Here is a 22,203-nt window from a genome sequence, read left to right as displayed (position 1 = left end):
GAGGCGGAGGTTGCAGTGAGCCAAGATCACACCACTGTACTCCAGCCTGGCAACAAGAGGGATACTCCATCTTGAAAAAAAAAATTACCTATAAGAAACTCTTCTTTCTTTTTTGTTGTTGTTGTTGTTTTTAAGACAGAGTCTTGCTTTGTTCAGGCTGGAGTGCAGTGGCTTGATCTCAGCTCACTGCAAACTCCACCTCCCAGGTTCAAGCGATTCTCTTGCCTCAGCCTCCTGAGTAGCTGGGATTACAGGTGTGTGCCACCACGCCTGGTAATTTTTATATTTTTACTAGAGATGAGGTTACAGACGTGAGCCACCACGCCTGGTTGAGAAACACTTTTAATCAGGAAACTTGGAAGGCCAAACTGTAAACTCTTAACCTCTTGGCAGTGGTAAGCCATTGAGAGTTTGAGCAAGAGTAAAACATGATCCAAATGATACCTAAAGAAATGTTGATGGGCACATTATGTATTTTAAGTCACCGTATATATTCCCAATTAGAATTTATTTTGAGACCTACTTAATTTGAAGTAGAAAATGGAAGACCAAGCGAGGTTATTGCAGTGGCTTAGGAATAAAGTAATGTACTTGAATGGGAAAGAGTAGAAAGCATGTGTGTGCAGAAAATAGGTGAAGAGGTATAAAGTTGAGAGGAAGTCAAAGGTTTCTTCAAGGCTTAGAACCTAAGGAACAGAGGAGTTTGTAGTAGGGACAAGTTATAAGGTAAATTTAAATGGAGTCATTTTGAAGTTCACTAAAACATCCATATGAAAATGTCCAGAGATTGGAAACATGAGTTCTTTTTTTTTTTTTTTTTTTTGAGACGGATTTTCGCTGTTGTTACCCAGGCTGGAGTGCAATGGCGCAATCTCGGCTCACCGCAACCTCTGCCTCCTGGGTTCAAGCAATTCTCTTGCCTCAGCCTCCCGAGTAGCTGGGACTTCAGGTGCGCACCACCATGCCCAGCTAATTTTTGTATTTTTAGTAGAGACGGGGTTTCACCTTGTTGACCAGGATGGTCTCGATCTCGACCTGAAGTGATCCACCTGCCTAGTGTGTGAGCAGGAAAGTGCTGGGATTACAGTGTGTGAGCCACCGCGCCCGGCCTTTTTTTTTATTTAGACAGAGTCTCACTCTGTCGCCAGGATGGAGTGCAGTGGCACCATCTTAGCTCACTGCAGCCTTCACATCCTGGGTTCAAGCAGTTCCCTGCTTCAGCCTCCCAAGTAGCTGGGACTACAGACACATGCCACCACACCCAGCTAATTTTTTGTATTTTAGTAGAGAGGGGATTTCACCATGTTGGCCAGGATGGTCTCAATCCCCTGACCTTGTGATCCACCTGCTTTGGCCTCACAAAATATTGGCATTACAGGTGTGAGCCACTGTGCCTGACAAGTTCAGCTTTCTAAGAGAGGTGATAGAATTAGGAATTTGAAATTATTTATGTAAAATTGATGGTTTATGTTACGGATGAGTTTCCTAACCTAAGAGAATGAGAATGGAGCACAAGGACATTGGTGGACCCCTCAAAAACTTTGAGAAAGAAAAGGCTGAGGAGTAGTCAGAGTTGGTATGAGAACTCTGAATTCTAAGAAGAAATGTTTTTGAGGTCCTATTGCGTGCCAGACAACATACTGGTTACTAAGGACGCAAAAGAAAAGAAGACATAAATTTTGCTCTTAAGAAGCTTTTGGTCACTTAGAGACAAAATATAAATCCAAAAAAAAAATTGCTCGTTTTTCTTAAGAAAGTAAAATGTCACTGCTGGCCCTCAGGGTAGTGTTTAACAGAAGCCAGGTTTGGGTTGGAGAAATGGGTGACAAGAAAGTAAGGGTTTCAGGATTTGCTTTTTAAATTCTGTCTTTGGAAAGAAGATATCTAGACTGTAACTATAAACTGTTTTCATAGATTGTGAAGTTTTCAGTAAAGTCTGTAAAAGGAAAGAAACCAGTGAAAAGGACGTGATTGTAGCTGTTGAAATAATGGAGCAGTGAAGGGATGAGGGAGGCCTGTCAGAAAGGGCACAGACAGGTACTGTCTCACATACAGCGGTGGCTCACACACTGTAATCCCAGCACTTTCCTGCTCACACACTAGGCAGGTGGATCACTTCAGGTCGGGAGTTCAAGACCAGCCTGGCCAACATGGAGAAAACCCGTCTCTACTAAAAATACAAAACGGCCGGGCGTCCTGGCGCGTACTCGTAATCCCACCTACTCAGGAGGCCAAGGTAGGAGAATCGCTTAAACCCAGGAGGTGGAGGTTGCAGTGACCCAAGATCACGCCACTGCATTCCAGCCTGGGCGACAGTGAGACTCTGTCTCAATAAAATAATAATAATGATAACAATAAAGTTTTCTTTGTTCTCTAGTGGAAAAAGAAAAATAAGTTATTTAAAAAAAGAAGAAAGGGCACAAATGGGATTAGGATACTTTGAAATGAGAAAGTACCCTCTTTTTCAGAAAGAAGAAAGAATCACAATGAGAATAGTATTGGTTTTTCTTAACTACCAGATTACCTCTTCAAACTGAAGAAAGAACAGTTAAGAGCTGAGGAAGGAAGTGGAGGTTCAAAGTTGCATGTGGCTATGATGTGAAGAAATTAACTAGATAGGAATTTGATCAGTGGGTCATGTTGAATGTATAGTTGATGACAGCACAGCATGGTTTTTCTTTATTTTAGAGTGATAGTCTCCATATTATGCAGAGGTTGAAGATTTGGGACTGATTACCAGAACATAGACACAGGCCCTGGGAATTGTTAATTGCCTAATAGGTTTGGCTTCTGATATCTCTCATCAGGTTTTTTATTATTTCATGCTTACTCATATTGTTCAGCCTTTGATTACACTCAGTGCAATGTTAAGACTCTGCAGTGCTTCCCACTAAGACATCTCTCTTTTAGTTTCCTGTGGGCCGCATCCACAGACACTTGAAGACTCGCACCACAAGCCATGGAAGGGTGGGTGCCACTGCTGCCGTGTACAGTGCTGCGATTCTGGAGTACCTCACTGCTGAGGTTTGTAATAGTAATGTCTTGTATATGGCAGTCCAGAAGGTTCACTAGCCTAAGTGACAGAAACCCATGGAATATATTTGAAAACAGACGTATATGCTCATTGGGGTTTGTTTTGTTTGTTTGTTTATTTTGAGGTGGAGCTTCACTCTTGTTGCCCAGGCTAGAGTGCAGGCCAGTCTCAGCTCACTGCAACCTCTGCCTCCTGGGTTCAAGCAATTCTCCCACCTCAGTGAGGCTCCTGAGGCTAAGTAGCTGGGAATACAGGTGTGCACCACCATGCCCAGCTAATTTTTGTATTTATAATAGAGATGGCATTTCACCATGTTGGCCAGACTGGTCTCAAAAGCCTGACCTCAGGTGATCCACCTGCCTTGGCCTCTCAGTGCTGAGAGGATTATAAGCTTGAGCCACCATGCCCAGCCTCATTGGTTTTTTTTTTAATAGCAGTCTGAGATGAATCTTGTCAGCTATTACCCAGTGCCAATGTAAAAGAACTTTCGTGTACTTGTTTTTAAAGCTGAGCAAGGGGCTGGGTGTGGTGATTCACAACTGTAATGCCAGCACTTTGGGAGGCTGAGGTGGGTAGATCGCACACTTGAGTTCTGGAGTTCCAGACCAGGCTGAGTGACAGAGCGAGACCCTGTCTCAAAATAAAGATTTTTTAAATGTTAAGCAAGGGCCAGCAATCTCTCTTTTATTTTTATTTATTTATTTTGACACTTGGTCTCACTCTGTCATCCAGGCTGGAGAACAGTGGCATGATCATAGCTCACTGTAACCTCAAACCTCCAGGGTTCAAGGGATCCTCCTGCCTTAACCTCCCTAGTACCTGTGACTACCCACCACACCTGGCTAAATTTTTTTTTTTTTTTCCCGGAGACAGAGTCTTGCCCTGTCATGCAGGCTGAAGTGCAGTGGCATAATCTTGGCTCACTGCAGCCTCCACCTCTTGAGTTCAAGCAATTCTCCTGCCTCAGCCTCCTGAGTAGCTGAGATTACAGGCTACTGCCTGGCTAATTTTTGTATTTTTAGTGGAGGTTTCACTGTGTTGGTCAGGTTGGTCTGGAACTCTTGACCTCAGGTGATCCACCCACCTCAGCCTCCCAAGGTGCTGGGATTACAGGCGTGAGCCATCTCGGCCAGTGCTTATTATTTTTTTTTTGTGTGGAGACGGGCTCCCTATGTTGCCCAGGCTGGTCTCCAACTCCTGGCCTCAAGTGGTCCTCCCAAGGTGCTGGGATTACAGGCAAAGCTACCATACCCCGGTGAACTCCGAAGTATGTATATAATCAGTAGACAGTATTTATGAAGTTATAGCATAGTTTTTAATTTATGAAGATTTGGGTCGAGGTAAAGTTTTGCCAGTGTGATGATATATAAAAATCACAAATAAGACATTAGAAGTGAACGACTTCATCTCTCCTCTGGGTTCTCTGCAGGGTTATACATACAAAATTGCTCTGTCTTACACAGTTTGAAATTTCAGGAAGATAAGTTAATTGGGCAAGAGTTTTTAATTCTTGAGTCATACATAGACCACCATTTTCCCCATCCTTACTCCTCTTAAAAAAAAAAAAAAAACACTGAGAAGTTATGAAACTTCAACTACATTCCAGGCTGGGGAAGTAATCTGAGTTAACACGTAGGTCAAGTGGTAGACACATTCATGATTCTGGTAGAAATGGAGGGGTCTTCACTTGGGGAAGATGTGATTGGGAGCTAGACTGGGGAATTTAGCTTTAATCTGTATGTCAGCTATCATTGCTGTCATTTATTTCATGAATCTGACCAAGTCGTCTGTGTCCCATTGGAGATTTAACATTGAATTACGATAGTTTCCGCTTTGCTGTGTCATGATCAAGGGGTGTTTTGGGTTTTTGGGGGTTTTTTTTGTTTTGTTTTGAGACAAGGTCTCTGTCTCCCAGGCTGGAATGCAGTGGCATGATCTCAGCCCATTGCAACCTCCACCTTCTGGGTTCCAGGATTCTCCCACCTCAGCCTCCAGAGTAGCTGGGGCTACCTGTGTGCACTACCACATCTGGCTAATTTTTGCTATTTTCTTTTTTTTTTTTTTCCAAGACAGAGTCTTTCTCTGTCTCCCAGGCTGGGGTGCAAGTGACGCAATCTCAGCTCACTACAGCCTCTGCCTCCTGGTTTCAGGCAGTTCTCCTTTCTCAGCCTCCCGAGTAGCTGGGATTACAGGGGTGCACCACCATGCCTGGCTAATTTTTGTATTTTTTGTAGAGACGGGGTTTCACCATGTTGGCCAGGCTGGTCTCAAACTCCTGACCTTATCCTGATCTGCCCACCTCTGTCCCGCAACGTGCTGGGATTACAGGTATGAGCTACTGTGCCCAGCAATTTTTGTTGTTTTCTTGCAAAGATGGGGTTTTGCAATGTTGGCCAGGCTGGTCTCAAACTCCTGACCTGAAGTGATCTGCCATCCCAGCCTCCCAAAGTGCTGGGATTACAGGCATGAGCCACTGTGCCTGGCCTCTTTTTATTTTTGAAAAATAAAAAAAAAATTTTAAATACATTTAAAAACTTTTGTAAAAGCATTAATAGATTTCAGCTATTAAGGGTTGTACAGAAATAGACTACATGGATATATTAAAATATATGACTTTGGCTGGGTGTGGTGGCTTACATTTAGCATTCAGGTTCACAATGTTCAAGTCCCATCTAAGCTCCCCTGCCTTTTTTTAAATATTTGGGAACTTTGGTTAAAATTTTAAAAGTTGGCTGGGCGTGGTGGCTCAAGCTTGTAATCCCAGCACTTTGGGAGGCCAAGGCGGGTGGATCGCAAGGTCAGGAGTTCAAGACCAACCTAGCCAAGATGGTGAAACCCTGTCTCAATTAAAAAAAAGTTTTTTTGTTAAGTTAATGCAGTGGCTCATGCCTGAATCCCAGCACTGTGGGAGGTTAAGGCAGGCAGATAGTTTGAGTTCAGGAGTTCTAGACCAGTGTGGACAACATGGCAAAACCCCATCTCTCCAAAAAAATTAACCAAATGTGATAGTTTGCACCTGTAGTCCCAACTACTCGGGAGGCTGAGGTGGGAGGATCACCTGAGCCCAGGAGCTTGAGGCCGCAGTGAGCCATGATTGCACCACTGTACTCCAGCCTGCATGACAGTGAGACCATTGTCTAAAAAAAATTTTTTTTTAATTAGGTTAAGATTAGACAGTGAATGTGTGTGTGTGTGTGTGTGTGTGTGTGCAGTCAACTTTTTTTGTTTTTGTTTGTTTTGAGATGGAGTCTTGCTCTGTCACCCAGGCTGGAGTGCAGTGGCGCAATCTCAGCCGAGTAGCTGGGATTACAGGTATGTGCCACCATACCCAGCTGATTTTTGTATTTTTAGTAGAGAAAGGGTTTCATCGTAATGGCAGGCTGGTCTCAAACTCTTGACCTCAGGTGATCCACCCTCCTCGGCCTCCCAAAGTGCTGGGATTGCAGGCATGAGCCACCGAGCTCAACCAATGTATTTTTTCAGATACTTAAATTTGGACTTTTAACCTTTAGTAGAGGTAAAATACTGAAATCTAAGCCAGGACCCTTTAGGTCATGGGTAATCACTTTTCAACCTTTGCTTTGCACTAAAATCCCTTGGGGAAAGCTCTTTAAAAAACGCTGCTGCAGAGCCTTATGCCAGACAATCAGAGACCTAGGAGAGAAGGGGGTAGGATACTGGTGGTTTTAAAATTCAGCAGTTGATTCTGATGTATACCCAGGTTTATCACTGCTCTATTTAAAATGAGGAGGCTACTTGGGAGGCTGAGGCAGGAGGATTGCTTAAGCCCAGGAGGTCAGAGGCTGCAGCAGTGAGATATGATCTTACCACTGCACTCCAGCCTGGGTGGCAGCGCAGGACCCTGTCTCAGTCAATCGAAAATACAAAAATTAAACAAACAAAACAAAAAAACTCTCGAGTTATTTTTGTATTACTTTCATCAAAATTTTAATAGCCAGCCAGGACTTTGAAATTTCTGTAGTTGAAAATCCCTGCTATAGATTAAAAGGCTGCTTCTAACTTGTAAATAGTAAAAATTGTAGTTGTTTTGTTTTGTTTTTGTTTTAAGACCGTCTTGCTCTGTTGCCCAGGCTGGAGTACAGTAGCACAAACACAGCTCACTGCAACCTCCACCTCCTGGGTTCAAGTAATCCTCCCACCTCAGCCCCTCAAATAGCTAGAGACTATAGGCATGTACCCCCATGCATTTTTTTTTTTTTTATAGACTTGGTTTTCCTACGTTACCCAGGCTGGTGTCAAACTCCTGGACTCAAGCAGTCCTCCTGTTTCAGCCCCTCAAAGCGCTGGGATTACAGGTGTGAGCCACTGGGCTCAGCAGAAGTTATTTTAAATTACATTTTAGGCTGGGCTCAGTGGCTCATGCCTGTAATCCCAGCACTTTGGGAGCCCAAAGTGGGCAGATCACTTGAGCTGAAGAGTTCAAGACCAGCCTGGCCAATATCGTGAGACCCCGTCTTTACTAAAAATACAAAAAAAATTAGTCTGGCTATTAGCATGCCCCTGTAGTTCCAGCTACTTGGGAGGCTGAAGCAGGAGAATCGCTTGAACCCAGGAGGTGGAAGTTACAGTGAGCTGAGATCGCAGTACTATAGTCCAGCCTGGGCCACACAGCGAGACTCTGACTAAAAAAAAGAAAACAAGAAATTATTTCAAATTACATTTTAGGCAGAGTGTGATGGTCCACACCTGTAACCCCAGCACTTTGAGAGGCTGAAGTAGGAGTATCACTTGAAGCCAGGGGTTTGACACCAACCCTGGCAATGTAGTGAGATCCTATCTTTTTTACTTTAAAAAAATTTTAAATATATATTTTATAACTTCTTAAAGTATTCAGAAATACATTTCAGCTATTAAGAGTTGTACAAAAATAGACTACAACTATATATTAAAATATGTGACTTTAGCTGGATGTGATGGCTTACACTTGTAATCCCAGCACTTTGGGAGGCCCAGGTGGGCAGATCGTTTCAGCCCAGGAGTCTGAGACCAGCCTGGGCAACGTGGGGGAACCTCGTCTCTAAAAAAAAATTTTTTAAGTTAACCAGGTACACTTGTGGTCCCAGTAACGCAGGAGGTTGAGGCAGGAGAATAACCTTGAACCTGGGAGATCGAGGCTGCAGTAAGCCAAGATCACACCACTGTACTCCAGCCTAGGCAATGGAGTAAGATTTTTGTCTCAAAAAAAAAAAAAAAAGACTTTTCTAAATGTTCACATCTAGCATCTTGACTAAGGGATAATATCTCTTGTCCTTATCCTTATTTCTATATATATATTTCTTGTCTGCTTCTACATAGAAGTAGGTTTTTCCTCAAGTTTCTGTCTCTGTTACAGAGAATGAATAAAAAGAGGTTAAATGAATTAAGAGTTTTATAAAAGCATTGTAGAAATATAAGAAAGAAAAATATATTAACAGTTTATGTATTGTGTGTGTGTTTTCTATGTACAAATGCTAAGTGATCCTTCATTTAGGATACTTGGTCCTTCATTTGATGTGCTAATCATGGATGCTTTGTAGGTACTGGAGCTGGCAGGTAATGCTTCTAAGGATCTCAAAGTAAAGCGTATCACTCCGCGTCACTTGCAGCTTGCAATCCGTGGTGATGAAGAGTTGGATTCTCTTATCAAGGCTACCATAGCTGGGGGTGGTAGGTATTACTACTTAAGCCTTAATTCTTATTGGTCTTTCTGACTAATATATCGTTCAGATCAATGGCACAGCATATTTGATTAGTTAAATAGAAAGCATATAAACTTTAATTTCATAAGTATTAAATCTATAACAATTTTAGGCTTCTTTTTGTAATGATCTGAATGAATATTTCTCCTTATAGCCATATGTAATGCTATTTTTATTTTAGCCAGTTCTTTGTCTAAATTTCATATGATACTTAAAACCTGATGTTTAACATATTTCCCATACCTTTTTAACTGTGTTTGAAAAATGACTTGGAGAAATTGTGTAACATACACTGAAAAGGGTTGAAATAAATACACTTGAAAAGTGGGTCAGGATCAGTGAAAGTGAGAGGTAAGTTGGTGGTTTTTAATCTTTGGATAAACTTCAAAGAACCTCATGAAAGCTGTGGTTATAGCTGGGTATGGTGGCTCACACCTGTAATCTGAGCACTTTGGGAGACTAAGAGGCGGGCGGATGGATCACTTGAGGTAAGGAGTTCAAGACCAGCCTGGCCAACGTGGTGAAACCCCGTCTCTACTAAAAATACAAAAATTACCTGGACATGGTGGCACATGCCTGTAATCTCAGCTACTCAGGAGGCTCAGCCATGAGGATCGTTTGAACCGAGGAGACAGAGGTTGTAGTGAGCCGAGATTGCACCGCTGCACCCCAGCATGGGCAACAGAGCAAGACTTTGTCTCAAAAAAAAAAAAAATGCTGTAGTTACTCTTCTTGAAAAATGCACAGAAAGTCACATAATTTTACATACAGTTTTAAAGGGTTCACAGACCCCTGGGGGGGTAGCCATTTGTATAGTTTAACAGTATCAGAATATGAAAAGGGGCTTAAGTAAATTTCATTTTTTGTATAATTACACTTTTTTACTTGAGGCAAAAACTAAAAATTTTTAATATAACTTTTTTAAATTTCATTCTAGGTGTGATCCCTCACATCCACAAATCTCTGATTGGAAAGAAGGGACAGCAGAAAACTGCTTAGAGGGTTGCTTTAACCACCCCTCTTCCTCCCCGTCATTGTACTGTAACTGGGACAGAAGAAATAATATGTGGAATTTTTAACAACAGTTAAATGAAAAGCATAGACAATTACTGTAGACATGATAAAAGCAACATTTGTATGTTCTTAGACTCGAAGTTTGATAAAAGTACCTTTTCATGTGGTGACAGTGTGTGCGTTGATTGGCTAGGTTTCTCCCATGTGTTTTATACAAAAATGGAATTGATAAACCATTTTTTACAAAATTAATTTGTCTCAAAACTGTTCTGTTCATGATTTATTGGAAATATTTTGCTCAGACTTTAAAATATTTTAAATATCAGATTGGTTATTCGAGTAATCTTAGAGCAGAAATTGGGAATATAGACTCAATTGGGAATATGGTATATTGACTCTTAGATGCTATTGATCTGTAGCACCATTTTTTACAAACCACTAAGAAAAAAACTTGCTGATTAAGTCATGATACACCATCAATTATGAGAGCCCAATTTGAGAGATGTTAGAGTATGGAAAAGTATACATTTATAACTGAAATGGTAGAGGAATTATTTGAATTCTATACCAAGCACTCACCATGTGCCAGGCCCTTTGCTGAGTGCGCTACTGACCAATAAATTTTATTCTCCCCGACATTATAGATGTGGAGCCTAAGGCTCACAGAAATTGTATGACATGCCAAAAAACATTCAACTAGTAGATAAAAAATAACAAGGCTAGGATTCAAACCCAGATCTGGCTGACTCCAGAACCTACCGTTTTACCTGGAATTGATGTTCAGTTTATCAAAGGTTTCTCCTTTTGGTTTAAAATCCCAATTTTTGGCTGAGCACAGTGGCTTACGCCTGTATAATCCCAGCATTTTGGGAGACTGAGGTGGGTGGATCACTTAAGGTCAGGAGTTGAAGACCAGCCTGACCAACATGGTAAGACCCCGCCTCTACTAAAAATACAAAACTTAGCCAGGCGTGGTGGTACACACATGTAGTCCCAGCTACTTGGGATTCAGAGGCACAAGAATCACTTGAACCCAGGAGGTGGAGGTTGCAATAAGCAAAGATCATGTCATTGCACTCCAGCCTGGGTGACAGAGTAAGACTGTTTCAAAAAAAAATAAAATTCCGACTTTTAGTGAGTGGTCTTTTATTGACGATAACATTCAGCAATTTGTATAATCTTTTAAAAATTATTTTTCTCCCAGCACTTTGGGAGGCCGAGGCGGGCGGATCACGAGGTCAAGAGATTGAGACCATCCTCGCCATGATGAAACCCTGTCTCTACTAAAAATACAAAAATTAGCCGGGTGTGGTGGCACGCACCTGTAATCCCAGCTACTCGGGAGGCTGAGGCGGAAGAATCGCTTGAACCCAGGAAGCGGAGGTTGCAGTGAGCCGAGATTGCACCACTGCACTCTAGCCTGGCAACAGAGCAAGACTCCGTTTCAAAAAAAAAAAAAAAAAATTATTTTTCTTTGTCAGTTTCTAAGAAACTGATTTTGTTTTGAGACAGGGTCTTGCCCTGTTGCCCAGGCTTGAGTGCAGTGGCATGATCCTGGCTGACTGTACCCTCCACCTCTCAGACCCAAGCAATCCTCTCATCTCAGCCCTGCAAGTAGCTGGGACCACAGGCACACACTGTGATACCTGGCTAATTTTTTTTATTTATGTAGAAGCGGGTCTCCCTGTGTTGCCCAGGTTGGTATTGAACTCCTGGCTCAAGCCATCCTGCCACCTTGCTGGGATTTCATGTGTGAGCCACTGTGCCCTGCCCTAAGTACTGTTACTTGAGTTAATGTACTAGTTAATTGGCCCTTAGAAAATTATATTTTTCTGCTTGTAAGTCTTCATTAAATAAGGAAATTTTAAAATGTTTTATAATGCTGTCCAAACTAATTTTTTAAAACATTTTATTATGGAAATTTTCACAAATATACAAAAAGAATAGCAGAATGAAGCCCTGTGTACCCATCCAACTTCTGCAGCTGTCCTGTGGTCAGCTGTTTACCTGCATCCCCACCTCTCCCCTGCCCCAACCCACAGGGATCAGTTTAAGTCCTATTACAGGCATAGTATTTTCATGTCTATGTGATCAGAGACATGTACAAATATAACTCTGAAGATAGGGTACTTTTTAGAACATAACCACAATTGCATTATATAAGTCTGCTAGAACTTTTTTTGATGCCAAGTTACCAGTCAATATTCATACTTCTGATTGTCACGTAAGTTTTTTTTATAGTTGGTTTGTTTGAATCAAGATCCAGACAAGATCTAGATCTTGTATTTTGTTATTATAATCTATAGTTTTAACTTTCTTTTTCTTGCAATTTAATTTTTGAAGAAACAAGTTGTTGTCCTATAGAATTGTCCCTCTGGATTTTACTGAATGCATTTTAATGGGAGCATTTACACCTTTTCTGTCCCCTATATGTTCTATAAACTAGCCGGTCAAGAGGGCTTTTGTTGGTCTGTTTTGCTTTTTCACAAAAATAATTCATAGGTGATATCTGCACCCTGTTGTATGACATCACAGCACATAACGTCTCTCATCTTGTAACATTAAGATTGATAGTGGGTTTGGATGCAGCCAGCCCACTCCATTTATTATCAAAATTAGCTATCAGCTTTTCCCCTGATGAATTTAGCCACCATTAATGATATTTGCCCAGATCTGGGATTCCATTAGGTGTCGCCAGCTGGTGATATCTTGTAATTCCTTCTGCATCTATTAGCGAGAATCCCATAAAGAACTTTTGCTCATTAATTCACAAGGCAGGATAAAATAGAAATTTCAAATTTTAATTGAATTAACTAGGCACCCATTTTAAAGTTTCTGTATTGGGAGTCAGGCCTACAGTAAAAGCAGTAGGAAGCTGATTTTTTTTTTTTAAGTTGGGGGTGCACAAAATAGAACATCCTTTGGCTGAATCACTTGTTTCAGGGCCATTTTTACTAGAGTTTTATGCATTATTGCTTCAAACGTTTAATTCATCTTGGTAGTATAGTTACTTGACTACATAATTTCTTCCCAGGGTTATATTTTTGTTTTGTTTTCTAACAACGCAGAAATAGAACGACTAGGCCATTTACCCTGGGCCCAGCTCTCGCAGTTATGATCAATCTTGCTTCATTTGTACCAAACCCCATGAGTTATTTTAAAGTATGTTCCGGCTATCATATCCCTTCATGTATAATACCTTAATACATATCTAAAATACAGCTTTTATTTTAAAGTTGTTTTTTTTTCCAGAGTCTTGCTGTTGCCCAGGCTGGCGCGCAGGGCACAATTTCATCTCACTGCAGCCTCCACCTCCTAGGTTCAAATGATTCTTCTGCCTCAGCCTCCTGAGTAGCTGGGGTTGCAGGCACCTGCCACCATGCCTGCTGGCTAATATTTGTTTGTTTTTGTTTTTGAAACAGGATATTACTCTGTTGCCCAGGCTGGAGTGCGATAGCTTACTGCAGCCTCCTCCTCTCCTGCCTCAGCCTCCCAGGCAGCTGGGACTACAGACATATGCCACCATGCCCAACTAATTTTTTTTTTTTTTTTTTTTGGAGACAGAGTCTTACTCTGTCACCAGGCTGGAGTGCAGTGGTGCAATCTCAGCTCACCGCAACCTCTGCCTCCTGGGTTCAAGCGATTCCCCTGCCTCAGCCTCCCGAATAGCTGAGACTACCGGTGTGCACCACCACGCCTGGCTGATTTTTTTGTATTTTTATTAGAGACGGGGTTTCACCATGTTAGCCAGGCTGGTCTCGAACTCCTCATGTCAGGTGATCCACCCACCTCAGCCTCCCAGAGTGTAGGGTTTACAGGTATGACTCACCACGCCCAGCTTGCCCAGCTAATTTTTGTGGAGTTTTTGTTTGTTTGTTTGTTTGTAGCAATGGGGTTTCACCATGTTGGCCAGGCTGGTCTCAAACTCCTGACCTCAAGTTTTCCACCCACTTCGGCCTCCCAAAGTGCTGGGATTACAGGCATGAGCCACCATGCCCAGCCTAAAAAGTATTTCTTATAATTAAAAACAACCAGTCTAACTAGTGTAGCACCTAAAAATTTTTTCTAAATTATTTCAGATCTTATTTTAGATAGTACAACACAGAGAAGTGCAATGGCACTTAAACAGAGAGAAGTTTTTTGTTTTTTGGTTCTTTTTTTTTTTTTTGATAGAAGGTGTTAGAACCTGAACTAGACCTAGTTTTCATTTGGGAAGAGTCCAGTGGGGAAACAACACAAATAAGATCTTGAGAATGAAGAATGGTGTTTATATTTATATAGGGAGTTGTAACAAATGGCCTGGAGAGTATCTGACTCTTCATGAAATATTGAATGAGAAATGTGACTTGGTGCCTATGGTTGAATTTATTGTGATGCTTCTGACATTTTATTATGAAAATTTTCAAACATGCAAAAAAGTTAAGGAGTTATCCAGTGAATAATTCTGACACTCACCACCTAGATCTACAATTAACATTTTACTTCTGTTTATCACGTAGCTCATCTGTGAGATGGCCCTTAATTGCCTGCTGTTTTTATTCTCAATTTGTCCTGTTATTTCTTGTGAGAGAAAGAGGTGTTCTTAGAGGATGTCATTGTATTAAGTGATGGCAAGGTTTTGGTGATCCTAGTGAAACGATTCTACTGGGATATGCGCTGAGCTGAACCAAGGAACTGCTCAAATGTGCTGAACAAGGACTTTTGCTTCTCAGATACGTGAATTCAGTTTTAAGCAAGATTCTTCATTTGCTTCAGAGCAGCTTTGATTTAAAGTAATTTCTGAGCACTCTTCCGTGCATATGAGTGATTTCTGAATGTGTAAAATGTTTTGTTTATTTTTGGCCCTTTGGATAAACCATGTTGCTACAGTATTGATCCACACTACCACCCCGAGTGAGGACTTAGTGATGTCTGGGTATCTCCATGCAGTGGGAAGGATGAGAACCTGGGAATGGAAGGGTTACAGTTAGTGTCAGCTTCTCGATTTCTGTTTCATAGGGAGTCCTGAGTGGGGTAACCCGAAATGTGTAACAGTTGAAGACCATCCCATTCCTATCCTGAATAAAAATAGGCTTTGCCACAATTTTCTACCAGTTAACTAGCTTTTTTTTTTTTAATGAGACAGAGTCTCACTCTTGTCACCCAGGCTGGAGTGCAATGGCACGAACTTGGCTCACTATAACCTCTGCCTCCCAGGTTCAAGTGATTCTCCTGCCTCAGCCTCCCAAGTAGCTGGGATTACAGGTACATGCCACCACGTCTGGCTAAATTTTGTCTTTTTAATAGTGACGGGTTTTCACCATGTTGGTCAGGCTGGTCTAAAACTCCTGCAGGTGATCCAAAGTGCTAAGCCTCCCAAAGTGCTGGGATTACAGGAATGAGCCACCAGGCCCAGCCAACTAGCGTTTCTTAAGGTGCAAATACATGGTGTTAATTTATATTTTGAGTGGGGCCCAGTCCAGCTGCTATAACTGCTTGGACACTTGGCAGAGAACAGAGTACTGCAAAACTTTTTTTGAAGGGAGAGGGCATTTTGCTGTAGATGTACAAGAGAGGTTCCAGGAGGAGGTGATAGGCAGAATTTTGGTCCTCATCACCTTCCCTGCCCAGTGTTATGCCTGTGCATGTGTTACATTATGTGGCAAAATAGACTTTGCAGATGTAATTAAAATTTCTAAAATAGAGATACTATCCTGGATTACCTGAGGGAGCCCAATGTAATTACATGAACCCTTAAAAATGGAAGAGGATACAGGAGTCAGATTCAAAGGAAGGCCCAAAGTGCCACTGCTGACTTGAAGATAGGGGGCCATGTGGAAATCAAGAGAAGGAAGTGAATCCTGCCAACAGCCAGTGAACTTGGAAGAGCACCTTGAGGCACAGATGGGAATCTTAGCCTTACCTGGTGCCTTGATTTTAGCCTGATAAGACCATGAGCATAGACATTTGTCGTGCTCTGCCACACTTCTCACCTACAGAAGCTTGGTTTAAAGCCACTAAGTTTGTGATGATTTGTTACAGCAGCAATAAACCAATAGAGGAGTACATGCAGGATTTGTGGGCTTTAGGCCTCTGAGGATAGAGATGTTTGACTTGTTAACAAGTAGAGAGCAGTGGAGAGTTGGGCTTTGTAACTCTCAAGGGTGATTATAGTTCTGGAGTCTGATCCACCTGGGTTCAGATCTTTTTTGGCCAGTTCCTGGCTGTGTGACTTCACTGCTTTAAGCCTCTGTCTTCATCCCTAAAGTAGAGATGATAGATAGTACCTACCTCACTCTGATCTCTGAATGAGAACACATGTAAGACACTTAGCACAGTTCCTGGTGCCCAGAGAGCTCCAAGACCTAAAAGTACCATGGCCCCTTTTGTTTTTCAGTCAAGATTTCTAAGAGTCATTATTACCAGAGGTTCAGTGAGAACGTGGACCGGGTAAACTCAAAATGGAGAACATGCAAACTCCAAGGCCAGTCGCTGGGGAAGACCAAGGTCGTTAAGAATCAGTAGTGACAATAATGTGTGAATCCGTTAGAGTGTTGAGAAGTAGACCTGTGACATTTCAGAAAAATGCATATCTCAGACACAGCTGTATATATCCATATTCCCAAGTTGGAAGAGCATCACAGGGCATAGTTTCATGAAAGCTTCAAAAAACATACTAATTGCTGGTAATAGGTAAACAGAAAAAATAGCCATGTTAAAATAAGAGTGCCTGACAATTAGCTCTGTTCACCTTGTCTCCTAGCTAACAGCACCCTAGATTGAAATGATGCACCTAGAAAACTAAATTACTATGTATGTTACAGACTTCTGAAATGGATACATGAAAATTAGTGAAATCAGAATGGGAGCTTTTCACCTGCCAAAGATCTGTCTTTTACAGGTGATACAGGGGCCCCATGAGCTTCATGGCTACATCTGTACAGAGCAGGCCCTCCTTTCAGGAGCTGGTCTCGAGAGAGCAAAGGGGTCAGCTCCCTAAATGGTAGCTGAGACAGTCCTCCCTGGTGGCATGGCCCTGTTTCCTCTTGACGTGGTGACAGTTGGAGAGTCCATTTTTTTTTCTCGCCCACCTGCAACTGTCTTGATCGAGTTACAGGAGAGTCAAATTTTTACCAGAATTTGTGAATATCATCTCTGATTAATGATTACACAAAAGCTTTTAAATTTTTAAAAAATATTTCTAATTCTATAAACAAACTCTGCGGTTGCATATTCTTCAAGGAAGCCCAGTTAAGACAAACAACCAATCCTTACATCGCTGAGAAGATACAGGCCTGCCCACTCGCTTCCATGTACTCTTTATGAGGAGTCCTTTAATCCTGGGTGTTTCCTGTTCTTTGGGCCTTTAGGAGCTGGCCTCCACAGATGCTGATAGTCTACAGAGTCATGAATACTGTGTAACATGTTAAAGTAGACTCCAAAGGTTAGCTCTTGGGCAGTAGCTCGGTCTGAACTTAGTATGTACTTTAGAAAATAAAACTCCTTTTTAAACTCTTTCTGTAATTAGGATCTTCTGCTATTTGAGTTATATTCCTAACTTCAAATGTCTGCATTCATATATAATAGCCAATTTATGCACAGATGAGGTTAGGGTTGATTGCTGATGGTGGTTCCCATACTTTTTTTCACAGATGTTTTGTTACCTGGATGAGTGTATTACATAATAAATCTGAGTAACGGTAGTCTTCTTCCAAATGGCAAAAAGCAAACTAGTTGATTTGTCAATTTTGAGTTTAAATGTTTTGACTGCTTTTCAACAAAAAATTGAAAGAGTAGCATACTAATATTAATGACAATATGGAGTATATTTAATTGGCATGATTTTTTCATGGATATGTGTGCTTCATTTGATCTTCTATTATATGTAGCTTGTGATCATCACATTTTCTGTTGGTTAAAGTTGTTCCTAGCTTATGTGATAGAATTAAATATATTCTGTGTAAAAAGAGGTATGGACTAAATATTTCTGGATGATGGCTTTCAGCTTTAGAAACTCTGAGAAAGGGCTGGGCATGGTGGCACACACCTGTAGTCCTAGCTACTTGGGAGGCTGAGTAGGATTGCTTGAACCTGGGAGGTCAAGGCTGCAGTGAGCCATGACCACACAGTGAAATCCTGTCTTAAAACAGAAAGAAAGTGGGAAAGTGAGTCTTCCCATCTCTGAAGGTGTTGGAGAGGGTGAACCTAACCAAGCCTGGTCACTCGCAGGCCACACTCTGCTGGAGAGCCTCAGGCTCCTCTCAGTTTTCCATCTCCACAGCAAGAAGACAATTCCACTTCATTTTACAGATGAGGAAATTCAGGCAGAGGAAGATGATTCAGCATCCCAGGGCCACATAATCTGAAATGACAGAGTGCTGAGAATCTGGTCTGTTGAGCTCCAAAGCTTAAGTTTTTTCCATGGAAGGAGAAGGTCACTAAATATTTCTTTGAAAACCTACCAGTCTGCCTTATGGGGATTTATCTCATTTAATCCCCTGAACAAATCTGGGAAATAAATACCAGCCCCCCCCCCCCTTTTTTTTGAGATAGAGTCTCGCTCTATTGCCTAGGCTGGAGTGCAGTGATGCGATCTCGGCTCACTGCAACCTCCGTTCAAGTGATTCTCCTGCCTCAGCCTCCCAAGTAGCTGGGACTACAGCCGCCAACCACCATGCCTGGCTAGTTTTTGTATTTTTAATAGAGACGGGATTTCACTATGTTGGCCAGGCTGGTCTCGAACTCCTGACCTCGTGAGCCATCACAACTGGCAATACCAACCTCATTTCACAAGCAAAGAAATTCAGATTCAGAGATGTTTGATAGAGCCAGCGCGGTAGCTCATGCCTGTAATCCCAACACTTAGGGAGGCAGGTGGATCCCTTGAGGTCAGGAGTTCGAGACCAGCCTGGCCAACAAGGTGAAACCCTGTCTCTAGCAAAAAATACAAAAATTAGCCAGGCATGGTGACACGCACCTGTAGTCTCAGCTACTTAGGAGGATGAGGTGGGAGAATTGCTTGAACCTGGGAGGTAGAGGTTACAGTAAGCCAAGACTGTGCCACTGTACTACAGCCTGGGTAGTAGTACAGAGTGAGACCGTCTCAAAAAAAAGATGTTAGCCCAAGCCCAGGGTCATATTGCTCCAGTTGGTGACACAGGAATCCGAACCCAGGTCAATCTGACCACAAATCCAGGTCAATGCAAAGAGCCTCACAAGTCTGCTCAAGGGGTCTGCAGCTGGCCGGTGGACATGCAATAACACAATTCTGGTTTGCTTGAGGTCACATACAGAAAAGTATCTACAAAGCCCTCATGTTAATGTCTCACATGTAGAGCCAGGTGGCCTTTTGAGCTTAGGTACCTTTGTGCCTATTTATCACCTGGGCTTTCAAAAAGAGTTTATGCAATAGGTATACATGAGGTGTACAAGTATTTCCCGGATGGACAGAAGCCATGACTCCCTATTTAGTATGGAGCTAGGCAAGCCTGGCATTCAGTATTCAGTTTAGCACTTCCTGCACACAGGCAGACTCATCTAGTCTCCAGCCGAGCCCTACAAGCCCCTCACGTGCCCAGAATGCCAGTGGGGAACTAACACTCCATAGCCTCTCGCCACGGCTGAATGTGGGACCTTAGTAGCTGAGGAAATCGCCTTCAAGGCTTTGCTTGGTGGAGTTCAGCGGCAAAACTATGTGACAGTCTGTCCTGGCAAAAACTTGCTCCTACTCCCACACATGCTGCAACACAAGCTGCCTTTTTTTCTCACTTCTCATCAGGGGCATCAATTCCTCAATCCCCATTCCACTTTTGCTGCCTCTGCCCACTTCCTGCTATCTTCTTCAGCTCTGAGTACAGCCACGTACTTCTGGAAATTCTCATGAGAGTCTGTTTCAGATACTCTTTCTGGAGCACCTGCGTACTGTAGTCACACATTGCAGAGCGCACATTCTGACCTTCAGTTCTGACCATTCCTTCAGATTTATACACATGCTTTCATTTTCCACTCACTCCCTATGCTCTTGTAGTCACCTCCGAATCACCCAGTTTTTATTTGTTGTTTTTTAGAGACAAAATCTCATTGTGTTGTCCAGGCTGGTCTCGAACTCTTGGGCTCAAGCAATCCTCCTGCCTCATCCCCCCAAAGTACTGGGATTACAGGTATCCACCACCATCCTCAGCCCAGTCGTCCAGTTTTTTTTGTTGTTGTTTTGTTTTGTTTTTGAGACGGAGTTTCGCTCTTGTTACCCAGGCTGGAGTGCAATGGCGCGATCTCGGCTCACCACAACCTCCACCTCCTGGGTTCAGGCAGTTCTCCTGCCTCAGCCTCCTGAGTAGCTGGGATTACAGGCACGCGCCATCATGCCCAGCTAATTTTTTGTATTTTTAGTAGAGACGGGGTTTCACCATGTTGACCAGGATGGTCTCGATCTCTTGACCTTGTGATCCACCCACCTCGGCCTCCCAAAGTGCTGGGATTACAGGCGTGAGCCACCGCGCCCAGCCTTAGTTTTAACCCATTCTGCATATCACTGCCAGACTGTCCACGTACCACATTTTAGACTGCCCATAAAATGTGTCCCTTTGAGTCTGGCAAACCCTGCTCCAGTCGGTGCCTGTCTCATCCAGGAAGGCAAGGCCTTGTGTCTGCATCAGGGGACACATACTGAAGCTGCTTCCTCTACTGGTCCTCTGTCACCAAGTTTGGTTTTCTCCCACCAGTGGGTGTGATTTCCTTTCCTACTCATCCTCTGGTCCTGATGTATTGAAAGTCTGCCATATGCCACTGCAGGGCCTTGTTAGTGATACGCAAGCTGCCACTGACTGGCTGCCACCCTCAAGAAGCTTATAACCTGAGTGAAGGGAGGAGACATGGGCGTATAGACAGATTCCAGGCACAAGGCTGCATATCGTTGTATGACAGGGCGCCAGATATGTGGTACTGGCCCCTTCCCATTGTCCACAGATTTTTTTCTTTTCTTTTTCAGACAGAGGTTTCACTCTTGTTGCCCAGGCTGGAGTGCAGTGGTACAATCCAGCTCACTACAACCTCAGCCTCCCATGTTTGGGCGATTCTCCTGCCTCAGCTTCCCGAGTAGCTGGGATTACAGGCACATGCCGCCATGCCCAGCTAATTTTTTTTGTATTTTTAGTAGAGACAGGGTTTCACCATGTTGGCCAGGCTGGTCTCGTGCTCCTGACCTCAGGTGATCTGCCCACCTTGGCATCCCAAAATACTAGGATTACAGGTGTGAGCCACCCTGCCCTGCCACAGATTGTTTTTTCAGGTAACAACTATTAAGATTTTTTTAAAAGCTCGATGAGGTGGTTCATGCCTATAGTCCTAGCTACTTAGGAAGCTGAAGTGGGAGGAACCCTTGAGCCCAGGAGATTGACAGCAGCCTAGGCAACATAGCAAGACCCTCCCCTACAAAAACTTGTTTTTTTAATTTTAAGGTTCTTTTACAAGGTGTTCTTTTTTTTTTTTGAGATGGAGTCTCACTGTCTCACCAGGCTAGCGTGCAGTGTTGCGGTCTCGACTCACTGCAATCTCTGCCTCCTGGGTTCAAGCGATTCTCCTGCCTCAGCCTCCCAAGTAGCTGGGACTACGGCCTCACACCACCACACCCAGCTAATTTTTGTATTTTTAGTATCAGGGTTTCACCATGTTGGCCAGGATGGTCCCAATCTCTTGATCTCATGATCCTCCTGCCTTGGCCTCCCAAAGTGCTGGGATTACAGGCGTGAGCCACCACACCTGGCCGACAAGGTGTTCTAAGGGAAAAAAAAATGTTTTTAAGTGATCCTAAGTACCCAAATATAAACACCTCAAAGTTCAAAGGAGGAGGTTTCCACTCAGGCGCTGGGAGTGCCCTGGGCATGTGAAAGAGAGGGCCTTGGAGATAGAGAACACCCAGCTAAGGGAAGGGAGGGAAGGAGAGAAGGGAGGGAGATGGAGGAGGGAGGGAGGAAAGGAAAAGGAGAGGAGGGAGGAGATGCAGGGGAAGAAAACTGGAGGGAAGGAGAGATTGAGAGAGGGAGGGAGGGCAGACAGGCAGGCATTTCAGAAGAGAACGAGAGCTGAGGCATGTCAAATTGCAGAGGCAAACTCCCTCCTGGGATCAGTAGGGAGTAGAGACTGACTGAAAGGGAATGCGCTATACGGGGTTAGGGTTTGTAGGGTGATGCTTACTCTGCTTCACGCTGTTCACATGTCCACACCACAGGCTAATGGATCCCCTCACACTGCTTTGAGAGTACAAAGATAAGTCCAGTAGTAGAGTCGAGGATGAGTTTGGGGAGGAAGAGAACTTGGGGTAGACAGTCTGAAAATGAAGATCACTGGATCTTGATGAGATGGGGCTGAGTCTGGATTGGCACATCTTTTTTTTTTTTCTTTGAGACAGAGTTTCTCTGTTGTTACCCAGACTGGAGTGCAATGGCACGATCTCGGCTCACCGCAACCTCCACCTTCTGG

The 22,203-nt window shown here is 43.0% G+C and overlaps 1 protein-coding gene across 6 annotated transcripts in view; it reads left to right on the top strand.

The window, feature by feature from the left end:
- H2AZ2 (H2A.Z variant histone 2) overlaps positions 1 to 22,203 on the top strand; it is a 43,007-nt gene that overhangs the window by 5,336 nt on the left and 15,468 nt on the right. For 2 of the 6 annotated variants that reach the window (XM_054237050.2, XM_009002139.4), the window contains 3 exons: positions 2,911 to 3,024; positions 8,572 to 8,701; positions 9,671 to 17,693. In XM_054237050.2, the coding sequence (XP_054093025.1) occupies positions 2,911 to 3,024; positions 8,572 to 8,701; positions 9,671 to 9,732 (306 nt within the window). In that variant the 3' untranslated portion in view covers positions 9,733 to 17,693. Of the gene's footprint in view, positions 1 to 2,910; positions 3,025 to 8,571; positions 8,702 to 9,670; positions 17,694 to 22,203 lie in introns of those variants that run through there. The other 4 variants (XR_013523859.1, XM_009002140.5, XM_009002141.4 and 1 more) reach the window with 3 other exon arrangements.

The sequence above is a fragment of the Callithrix jacchus genome, chromosome 11, assembly GCF_049354715.1.
Source record: "Callithrix jacchus isolate 240 chromosome 11, calJac240_pri, whole genome shotgun sequence".
In the NCBI taxonomy this organism is placed as follows: Eukaryota; Metazoa; Chordata; class Mammalia; order Primates; family Cebidae; genus Callithrix; species Callithrix jacchus.
This window is presented reverse-complemented; position numbering and strand designations above follow the sequence as displayed.